This window comes from Scomber scombrus, chromosome 21, assembly GCF_963691925.1.
Source record: "Scomber scombrus chromosome 21, fScoSco1.1, whole genome shotgun sequence".
Classification (NCBI taxonomy): domain Eukaryota; kingdom Metazoa; phylum Chordata; class Actinopteri; order Scombriformes; family Scombridae; genus Scomber; species Scomber scombrus.
Window position 1 is genome coordinate 11,857,975 of NC_084990.1, and position 10,821 is coordinate 11,868,795.

General features: G+C 37.4%; 2 protein-coding genes across 3 annotated transcripts; one reads left to right on the plus strand and one right to left on the minus strand.

Annotated features, from left to right (window-relative positions):
- Nucleotides 1–924: 924 nt before the first annotated feature.
- On the minus strand, nt 925–5,892 carry rexo4 (REX4 homolog, 3'-5' exonuclease). The gene is made up of 8 exons (XM_062442521.1): nt 5,391–5,892; nt 4,961–5,301; nt 4,704–4,850; nt 3,348–3,541; nt 3,119–3,207; nt 2,955–3,029; nt 2,786–2,860; nt 925–2,629 (listed from the first exon to the last, which is right to left on the minus strand). Exons 1-8 carry the CDS (start codon nt 5,616–5,618, stop codon nt 2,471–2,473), a joined length of 1,308 nt encoding a protein of 435 aa, XP_062298505.1. The 5' UTR covers nt 5,619–5,892; the 3' UTR covers nt 925–2,470.
- Nucleotides 5,893–6,184: 292 nt separating this feature from the next.
- Nucleotides 6,185–8,368, plus strand: pigp (phosphatidylinositol glycan anchor biosynthesis, class P). Of its 2 annotated transcripts, none has more exons than XM_062442798.1 (5): nt 6,185–6,425; nt 6,500–6,584; nt 7,343–7,415; nt 7,544–7,662; nt 7,825–8,368. In XM_062442798.1, exons 2-5 carry the CDS (start codon nt 6,503–6,505, stop codon nt 7,938–7,940), a joined length of 390 nt encoding a protein of 129 aa, XP_062298782.1. In that variant the 5' UTR covers nt 6,185–6,425; nt 6,500–6,502; the 3' UTR covers nt 7,941–8,368. The 2 variants fall into 2 exon arrangements, with proteins under 2 accessions (XP_062298782.1, XP_062298781.1); XM_062442797.1 differs by having other exon boundaries at nt 6,185–6,379.
- The last annotated feature ends 2,453 nt before the right edge of the window (nt 8,369–10,821 follow it).

Genomic DNA, 10,821 nt, shown 5'->3' on the forward strand with positions numbered 1-10,821 from the left:
GAGTCAACACTGTTGATTCAAGTTCATGTTAATTTTGGATGCTATATATAGTTAGTGGTGCTGTTGCACTATGCCAAGATGTGAAGTTAATAGGATATATGTCTACCCTCAGATAAAAAGGAAGTGAGACATTGTGGAAGTTACAAATTGCAAACAAAATGGTCAAACATCATTATATTGACCATTAAGTTTGGTTTTATTCAGTTCCCTGTAATTTAAATTCTAATGTGCTGATTCCCTGCTGTGAAATTCTCACTTTGAACTAAACCAAAATATGCTTTAAAACATCATAAACCTAGCAGTCTCTTCTGTCAGTCTCCTCCCACTAGGTGGAGACATACTAGAGTTTAGTTTACACAAATGTGAAATCCAGAGAGAAATCATCTCTGCTACTCTGTAGCACTACAACCATAACACAACTCTACTCAAATGCCCAGAGTTATACAGAAAATAAAATCTTACTACTGCCTTTTGTCAGAATATGAGTCAATTCCTGCATTCAGATTTACACTGAGGTCTGATGTTTTGGTTTTCATCTGCCTGAGGCCTTCACAGCATCTGAAGCTCCATTTAGAGCCTAATTTAGAGTTTGGAGTGTGCAGACCAAGGGCATCGCTTCATTTCAAAGATGTAGGGCACAGTGTGCCTCAGCTGCTGGACAGCAAATCACATTGATATAGTGTTAGCACACAAGGAGCATAAATCCCTTACTTTGTCACTAGTGACTGAAGCATCGAAAAACCGAAATGTGCACAAAACAGGAATTCAGTTGCTACATAAAACTGAATAAGACTAAAACAATGAATACATTCTGTCGACCTGTTCTGTCTTAGATGCTGTATGAATAAATAAAGATACCAAATGCATATTTAAACAACCTAGGCAGTGTCAAAACACTTTTTTTAATCAACCATGTGAAAAAAAAGTCAGTGTTCGTCAGAGAAAACTTTTCATTAATCCGAGGCCTCCAGAATCTGATTGATCGAGCTCCACAATTGAACATATAAGTGTAATTTGGAGCCTGTGCTTTTCAAACCAAGGTTTTAAGCTTAATTTTGACTGTGAGAGGAGCCCATTGTCAATCATACATGGGCGGCAAATCACACTGGCATTCTCTGGGTCCTCATTTTATCACTGGAGTTTTAGTTTAACAGTTATATCAGAGGACTATGCAGCTATGATCCAAAGAGAAAAGACGAGTCACCATATTAAACTCAACTATCTGATACATTGTTGAGAGAATTAAAAACATATAAAGCACTCTGGAAAAGAAACAAAAGACATACAGATACATTAGGCAAGAAAACATGATGCATCTGTTTCTGTTGGTGCATCTGGGGTCATCTGAGTTTGCCTTGAGGATATGTGTAAAATCAAAGGTCTGGGTGTCATGTTTGGGAACTCTGGCATTTGTAAAGTAGTAAATAATCCAAAATAAAAATTAAAAATAAAAACCAAAAAACGAATTGTCACTGTAAACCAGCATCACCCTTAAAAGCTGCATAACTTATTACTGTGCTGCAAAACAGAGCATGATTAGAAAAAGCCAAGGAGCACAATTTGGATATCACACGCATCAACTGACAAAAAAAGTGCCTCATAGAAAGATCATTCTGTGGACTATAGCGGTCTTGGATATGTCAGTGGTTTCCTTTCTGTGCATGAAAAAAAAACTGTCACTAGTGAGGTGAATTATGAACAAGAAATGCAATATGCTGTAGCTCTATATAAAGAGTTTCTCTCATGTTTTATTCATCCTCTACTTCCCAACAACTTTTAAGGCAACCATGAATTAAACTGTAACAAACCAACTCATTATAGACCAAAGTTCAAAACAGAGAAATGATAAAACACTGGAAACATAACGCAAAAATATTATGCTGATGCGATGCCTGGGTAGTATTGGAGAAATGATTTTGGTTTCTCAGGGGCACTGCGGGTCCATGTCCATAGAGGAAATTGCATTTGAACACCTGCCTCTGATGCTGGGAGTAACAGTTTGGGGAAATGATGTCTGGAAATATCTAAGGAGGAAATGGCTGAAAGGATCAGTGTAAATTCAGCTTCCATGCTCTCTCAGATGTTTTAATCCCTGTGTGAGTCACAGCCTGAGATGCTCAGGCAGAACACTCCTGGCTTTTTACGTAAATCAGCAAAAACAATCAAGTCTTTCACATCCTGGAATGCCCTGTCTGAGGGGTTCAGACTGATGAAATCCCTGTCATCACACACTATATGCACATTTTTAAAAAGAAATTATTCATTTTCATTGGTATTCTTCGTGGCTTCTTTTTCCTCACTTCGTGGAACTGTTGTGATAGATCTTACGTAAGCTTTTATCCTGTCATAATTGTTCAACATCTGCTTTTGGTTTTTTTTCTCTTCTGAAAACAAACGGAAACCTCTGATCATTTATGTCAAGTCGGCTTAGATCAGAGATGATCTGTCCACTTACAGATTAGTTTTGAATTCATAATCCCATGAAAGTGTTGCTCCTGTTCTTAGGAGACTTGGGTTTTCTCTCAATTTTCTTATGTGAGTCTCTGTCTTTGTGACTGGCTTTAATCTCTGCTTCCCAATGTTTTTTCACCATTGTGTACAGCCTCATGGTGGCCTGCGCATCTTGGACCTGAAAGAGAGAAAGGGGAATTATTTTAATAAGTATTCTTTGTAATTTGATGTTTTCTAAATCAACTGCTATTAATGCAGATTATAAAATATGTGGTTTTAGGTGTATCACAGTTTGAAAACAATAAGTGATAGTTGTGACATATTGATGACTTACGGATGAATGTTCACCCTGCTGGACCTTGACATTGAGTATTTCTCTACAGAGGACTTTGAGTGAAGGTCGACCACTCTGAAAGAAGAAATTAAATTGACTTAATATACGACACTGATTCTCAGAATTGGGTCAGGGTCAACATGCACAAGGTTTGTCAACTTAAAAGTACCTTTACTGCCTTCTTAAAGGGTTTATACTTCTGAGTGTCCCGGATTTTCTTTTTTGGGTGATCCAAGAGTAAAATCTGAAACAGGAGATAATAATCAGTCTATTAAAGTTGACATTCATTTGAAAATTAGACTCCTTCCAGCTCAGATATTATAAGCAGGCTACCTTTAAGTCATTGTGTATAGCGTGTCCAACCACTATTCTTCCTCTCAGGATCTCAGCAACCTCCCTCTGCACAGTCTTCACATTCTCTCCTGCAGAGTTAAATTGTGGGAGACAAACATGGATGATAAACTACTGTATAACAACCCCAAACACACGAGTTTAAAGCAATTAATTATACAGATTTCCATTAATATGATAACTACATGCAAAAGCTAGTTTTATGACTCACCATCTTTAATGTCATGTGGTCGGATGCCGCTGACAGCTGTCCTGTAATCTGTCACGTTCTCCGTCGGTTTCACATATTTGTCATAGATGCATTTCCCAAACTGGTTCACGAGCGACACGCGTGCCAAGATGCTGTCCTCCCCATCAGGACCGACTCCTACCATCTCACAATCGATGGCAACAGCTTTGGTGAGGCTGAAGGTTGCCGTAGCAAACAAGGAGATACGAGAAGACAGTCGTCACTACTTTGTCGTCATGTCAACCTGCCTGAGGAGTTTAAGCTGAGAAAAGCTGCTCTCTCTGCTATTTTATTTATATCTGTCTTCTGAACTGGATTACTTATATTATATTAAAAAGGCTACATGTTTTCATCTCAAACTAAACACCAACAGTTCAAAACCAACACATTAATCTCTATACAGTTTGAGCCATGCTTGTGTCTTTGCCAATCATTTATCAACAGCATGTGGTAGTTTTTCAGACTTCTGTCGTTGTTGTATTGTAATGTGTTTTACAATCAAGCCAACAGCCAGACCACACTTGAATTAACAAGCTATGTTGCCAGAAAATAAATCACAAATGTAAATATGAACATGGTGAAGAAGATCAGTGGCATTTAGTCGATTTTTTGCAGGAAGAAGCCGCAGTTTGTCAACAGACTCTAAAGCTTTGGATGTAGGATAAACAACACTTACACAAGAGACGCTGCCATACGTGGTAACTACTTGCTTATTATCTCTGGCTGTATTTGTCATTGTGGTCTGTATTTGATGTATCAGCCAAAAACAGATATTCCAGTCCGATTATTCAACCATAAAGAGTATCTAATTTGTCTTTCCTGATAATTTACTCAATTTAAATGTATTTTAAGTTAATTTACATGCACATTAGAAATCTGCCTGGAAGGTATGGAAATAATCTCTTCAGCAATCTAAACCACTGTGATATGCCTTGGAAAAGTAGCTGGCAGCAATGATAAGTAATCAATATTTGTAGTACATGCACTTTAATATGCAAAAACAGCAGTATGCTCCTTTAAGTACAGGCACAACATGGCTTACTTCTATTCACAGTGTCACGCTGACAACACTGTAACTACACAGGAGCCAATACTGAATTCAGGTCACATCAGAGTTAACATTCATGACTCATCCTTTCAGAAAGATGTAGGTTTTCTTTGGTTACATTTTATTTTAAGTAATTAATATATTATGAATGATAGCACTCTGAGCAATTTCACTTTTAGGTTGCTATAACAACCTGTCAGTCCGAAAATAAATGTTTACTAGTAATGACATGAACGCTTCATAAACCCTCTTGAAACCTATCCGGGAGGCACAGATAGGACATCACTCACCCTTCAAAAGCCCTCTCCTTAACCAGGGTGCTCTCCGTGTCCTCGTTTTTTCGAATGCCCTGCTTCCTCCTCATGATCTCTGCTGCCTCTGGTCCCACCGTCGCCTCAATGTCATCAGGGTCCACATCATCAAACCAGATGTCCTCTCTACAAGAAAGACACAGAACAACATGAAGTCGTGTATATTTGCCAGAAGCAGAAGCCACATCTATAACTTATTAAAATGTAAACATAATTAAGTTGGTGTGTATACTTACTCTGTAGGTTTGCTCTCTTCCACAACAGATTTCTTTTTCTTGGCTGCTTGCTGACTGCTTGATGTATTTGCGCTGTCCTTTTTCCTTTTTGGAGCGGCAGACTGTCTTGTCTCTGAGACAGTTGGAGCTTTCACACTCACCTTTTCCTTGTCTTTTGAGACAAAATTGCTGCTAATAATTTTGTGCTTGACTGCTTTTCCAGGACCTGTCTGATTGTGAGAGGCATTGTTCTTAGAAATATTTTTAGAAGATTTGTTTTTATCCTCCACTTTCTGCAGCACACCATTCTGATGTTTCGTTGTATCTGGCTGCTTCTTCTCAGGCGGACTCGCTTTTATTATCTGTTGAAAGTTAAATAAAATGAGTGAATATGACATCACATATATACTATACTTTTTAACCAAGCAAAAACAAGAAGCTGAACTCCTACCTCTTGTAATGCTTTCCAGTTGGCAGAGAACTGTAGAGCATCTGTTGGAGGTGATATCTTTTGAGTTTGGCCTTTTTCGTTATCCTCGAGTGGAAGCATCTTCTTTTTAAACGGCATTTTTTTCCAATATTTCTTTTTCCTTTTCACTGCGTTATTTTCCTTTGTAGGTTTAGGATGCTGTGATTTAGAGGAAGTAGAGTCTCTTTTCTTTTCTTTCACCTTTGACATTGTAGCAACTTTCGATGAAATGTTTGCTGTTATTTGTTTTAAAACAGGTGAAGTATGTCGGCCCTCCTCAGCCACGCTGTACCATCAGGAGCTCTGTCGCTTGGTTGCCAGGTAACGTTTGAAAAGTAATGGACGATACTTCACCAATAAATGTTTCCTCGCGTAGGTTTACAGCCTGTTTCCGCCAAAGTAGAGGAGTTGTTGTGATATTATTCTTAAATATAGAGGAGTCTGCCCAGTAGCCAACTTCTGTTGCCCCAAAAAGCCATGCTGAAATGTGTATTTCCGAGGTGTGCAACAGTCAAATACGTCCGGCAAAAACACGAAATGTTTGACTGACACGAGCTCGCCTAGCTAGTTAAAAATCTTCCAAATAATAAAACAACAACGGTATAATTTTTGTATTCATATGCACTTCATTATAATGTATTTGCGAGTTTAGAAAGTCATACATTTGCTGCTGGCTTTGCTTTTTCACTCCAAATGCGGAACTATTTTTCAGGCAAACGTTTCATACCGTGCCGAATATCGTTTGTGGAAATGTAGGCAAAATAATTGATCGACGATACCATAGATGCGTTTGATGTCTGAAAGCTGGAATGACTAAATAATATCGTTTTGTGTTTGGTCGATTTGTCCATATTATATCATGTACTAGCAGTCCGCATTATGACATAATCTTGGTGCATATTTCGACATTTTTGTTTTAGCGAGTTGCGTCGTTAGAAAAGTAGTTGCTACATTTTCATGAACTCATTTCTGTAAGTCATCAGTAAAGGCGTGTTGTTGCTTCATACGTAGCTGTAGGTATGTAACTGCTCTGAAGCTTTAAATGCAGTTTGAATCACACTTCACCTCATCTCTCTTCACTTTGGTTTCAGATCATGGTGGAAAACTCTCCCTCTCCTCTGCCTGAGAGAGCCATCTATGGGTTTGTGCTCTTCCTAGGATCACAGTTTGGCTTCTGTAAGTCAGATATTCCTGGTTCACTATCCTAGCATAAAATATTTAACATGTCTGACTACCAACAACGTTAGTGTTTCGTTGTTGTTTATTTCACAGGGCAGATGCACCTCACATGTATTGTACCAGATATACTGAAGCTAAAAGATTATTACCATCTGTAGTACCTGGACAGATTTGCACATATTATTCCAGATGGCTCCAAAGAGCCTCCAGCAGATAACTTTTTAAGTCAAATTATGTGGCCTTCAATATTAGATGCAATAACACATGTCAAAATATATTGGAGCCACTCGGACAATCCTTATTCTTGTGCCTAAGCAAAGAGAGAGAGAGACTTATAGCAGAAGAAATAACACAAAGATAATGTACTTTTGGTGTGAAGGCAGGTAAACACGTGACAATTTAAACAAAACAAAAACAAAAGTTAAAATGTAGTTTAAAACTCAAATACTTATATTTTCTTGTTTTTCTAACTTTTGCAGGGAAACCCTAAAATGTATATTGCTGTGACACTGTGAGTCTCATGATTGAAAAGGCTCACATTTCATTCTAAGAGATCATTTAAGAAAGTAAATGTACTGAAGTGTTTCTGAATATAACAATATAAAAATGTTTTTGGGTACATCAAAATACATCAAAAGTTAGTGCAGTGACTCACCAACAATATGAATAATATTTAATTTATAATTAAATTGAAACAAACAAACAAAAACGTCTACCATGAATATAAATCAACTTTCCCTTTCTTCTCTCTATAGTTCTGTATTGTCTGTGGGCATTTATACCAGAGGAGTGGCTTCATTCCATTGGACTCACTTACTGGCCTCAAAAGTAAGACTTTTTTAAAAATGTTATTTGTATTACTCTGTAGTTATCCAAGCTCCCTTGTTCCTCAGGAAATTCATTTCCTACATTAGCACCTCTATTAACCATTAATTGAGACATTCTTCCTGGTGTAGATATTGGGCTCTTGCGATGCCAATCTATTTGCTGGTGGCAATAACAATTGTTGCAGTGATGCTGTTTGGAGTTAACATGAACAACACGGCTCCTCTCGACTCTGTAGACAACATCACAGGTGACGTACTGATTCAACTCTGTGTGTGTAGCTTTATGTCCATAGGAGTCCTTTAGTTACTACCACTGATGCTGTGTAGGCAAAAAACGTGTCTGTCAGTAACATGGAACCTTCAAAGCTGTCTTACTTTAACACCCTTAAATGTCCCCCTTTCTGTTGCAGATGTGTATGCTCAAAACCAGAGGACAGAAGGCTGCCGGAAAGGGGGGATACCCAGACTGAAGGACGTCTCCATTAGTGAAGTCAACAAAATGTTTTACTTGTCACCCAAGCCGTAACAAATACACAACTCCTGAGATTGGATGCAGGGTAGAGGGGAAGGTGTGGAAGATTTCTTTTGGCATGTGAGGTCACTGCTGAAGGAACAAGCTTTATTTATTTATCCAGGAACAATGTACGCAGAGTGAATGCATATTACTACATATTAATGACATACTGATGATTTGTATGTCTATGTGGGGAAAGATTACATGTGTTAATAAGACAAGGATTTATTGAATGTGGAGTAACACAATATCAAGATCTGCACAAATTAACAAACATTGTGATATTCAATAAATTCCATATTTTTTATGTTTTTAATAGTTCAACTTTTTACACCTTAGTGTCATGAACAATAAATGAAATATGATATAATTTAAATGATATATTGTTACATTTTGAATTTGGGGACCACGGCTAAGAGTTTAGGAGTCAAGCTGCAACACATCAGTTACTGGAGCAGTGTTGTGTCTAATGTTGGATGAAAGTGCTGTTCTGTGAAATGATCAAATGAAGATTCACAATGTTAATGCTGCATTCGAAAACACTTAAGCATAACACACATGGATCTGATATGTCACAACTGTAGCTGCAGCAAAAATTCACAATTGAGGACCTGAGATTAATGTTGAAGGTAATTTATTTCATTTATATTAATCACCTCATCCTAACCTGTCTAGAAGTTCTCTGTGATGAAAAACAACAAAGCAGGAAAACAAAGAAATTGAAATATCACATTAGAGATGTAAGGAGGTCCTGTATATCTAAAAGTCGACAAACATGTCTGTTAACTAAAAGAGAACGCTGGTATACTGTGAGCGGGATGATGAGATGCAGACTTTACAATATGCTGGAGGTGAAACAATAAAAATAGAAAGAGCGTCCACCCTTATCTCAGTCTTTTCCTGTGTAAGCGAGTTTGCTTACAGCGAGCTGGAGACAACATGGAACCCCAGAATCACCATGACAACCAAGCTGGAGACAACATGGAACCCCAGAATTACCATGACAACCAAGCTGGAGACAACATGGAACCCCAGAATCACCATGACAACCGAGCAAACGCCACCTGCTGGCATTAACCATAAGATGCGTTTGAAATCGTTGTTAAGAAAATGGATTCAGACTGCAATTAGCGATCTTTTCCTTTATTGATAAATTGATTACTCTTACTCTGAAAATGGAGAACAGTGTCAATCACAGTTTCCTAAAACTCAAGGTGAAATTTTCAAATGTCTTATTTTGGCTACATTTTCAGTTTACTGTCTGAGAGGACAAAAGAAACCAGAAAACATTCACATTTAAGAAGTTGAAACCAGAAAATGTTTAAATTGTCCTCTTTAAAATAAGGGGTTGGCAATACCGTAAAAATTGGTGTATAAGTCGCACCGGTGTATAAGATGCAGCTATTTTTTTTAATTAAAGGCTGTTTTATTTGAATGCACCAGTAGTTATTAGTTAATGTTTATACTCCAAAACTTTTTCAATTTACTTTTTTTTTAAAAACACAATCAAAACACACATATTACACTTGAAACAGTGTGTCTGGTTAATAGTTAATGGTCCGGTAATGATTTGCTTAACTGACCGGTATATTACCGAGTTCGGATTAGGCTATGAGTTTAGGGCTGGGCTATATATTGATATTATATCGATATCGTGATATGAGACCAGCTATCGTCTTAGATTTAGGATATCGTAATATCGTGATATGTCAGCAGTGTTTCTTTTCCTGCTTTTAAATGTTGCATTACTGTAAGAATGTGTAATTTTCTGAACTTACCAGACTGTTCTAGCTGTTATTTACCTTTTACCCACTTTGACATTATAACCACATTACCGATGATTATTTATCAAACATTTCAAGAGTCATCTCTACATTATCGTTGCAATATCGATATCAAGGTATTTGGTCAAATATATCGTGATACTTGATTTTGTCCATACTGCCCAGCCCTATATGAGTTTCAATTAAACTTTTTAGCTGTGTGCTTACTCGAGTCCCAAAAACTCTTCATCAGAACTGTCACTGTGTGCGCCCAAGTAGCAGTAAATCTCAGCAAGCTCAGTGTCCCCAGACTCTGTGTCAGTCCCAGACAAAAGACAAAGCATCATCCTCTTTTCCATCCAGTGAAAAAACAACAAAGTTAGTGAATCTTTTAGGCTTCAGATCTGTGTTCATACTGTGTGTCTCTGCCAAAGCTTAATAAAAGCTGCTCATCTGTGCACTTTGGGCATCGCGCTTCAACATCAGCTGACAATCGGGTCAGTTTGGTCTGTAAATTATTATACAACACAGCAAGTGAGTCAGCATCCTCCGGTGAACCCACCTGTTTTTTATTTTTTATTTTTCCGTACAACATACAGCATTAACGGGTCATTAATAGTCTATTTTTTTAAGCTGCTGACACAGCAGCGCAGCGCGTGCCTGACACCGCGGTTTTTTGGACGTTATCGTTCAAAAGTGTTAACGTTCACATTCTCTTTATAGTTATAATTATTGTTATAGTTATTGTCCTTAGTGTGGACAGCCCTTTACCTATGATCATATCCAGATCCAACCTCTCGCTGCATTTTATTGGTATAACCTGCATCACTGTATAAGACGCACCCCACTTTTCAATTTAAAAAATCGCGTTTAAGGTGCATCTTATACACCAGTTTTTACGTAATTAATTACTAACTGATTCTAATTGTTGCTGCTCTAAGTGGATTTAAATTTAAAATATCTTTGTAAAACTGTTTACAATGTCAAGAATGACCTATCAGATTAAAATTATAAGAAACAAATCTTATTAGGCACTTATAAAGCACATTAAGTTGTAGTTTTGTTACTAAAAAATATTGTATTTCTTCTACAAACAGAAAAATAATTTTCTGCCTACATTTCTTACTGTA

Excerpts from the sequence above, each read along its gene's own strand:
- rexo4 (XM_062442521.1), bottom strand. The coding sequence starts at position 5,618 with ATGTCAAAGGTGAAAGAAAAGAAAAGAGACTCTACTTCCTCTAAATCA. Across the intron at positions 5,302-5,390 it reads ACTGGAAAGCATTACAAGAG|ATAATAAAAGCGAGTCCGCC; the intron begins GTAGGAGTTCAG and ends AACTTTCAACAG. Across the intron at positions 3,030-3,118 it reads CTATACACAATGACTTAAAG|ATTTTACTCTTGGATCACCC; the intron begins GTAGCCTGCTTA and ends CTCCTGTTTCAG.
- pigp (XM_062442798.1), top strand. The coding sequence starts at position 6,503 with ATGGTGGAAAACTCTCCCTCTCCTCTGCCTGAGAGAGCCATCTATGGG. Across the intron at positions 7,416-7,543 it reads CTCACTTACTGGCCTCAAAA|ATATTGGGCTCTTGCGATGC; the intron begins GTAAGACTTTTT and ends TTCCTGGTGTAG. Across the intron at positions 7,663-7,824 it reads CTCTGTAGACAACATCACAG|ATGTGTATGCTCAAAACCAG; the intron begins GTGACGTACTGA and ends TTTCTGTTGCAG.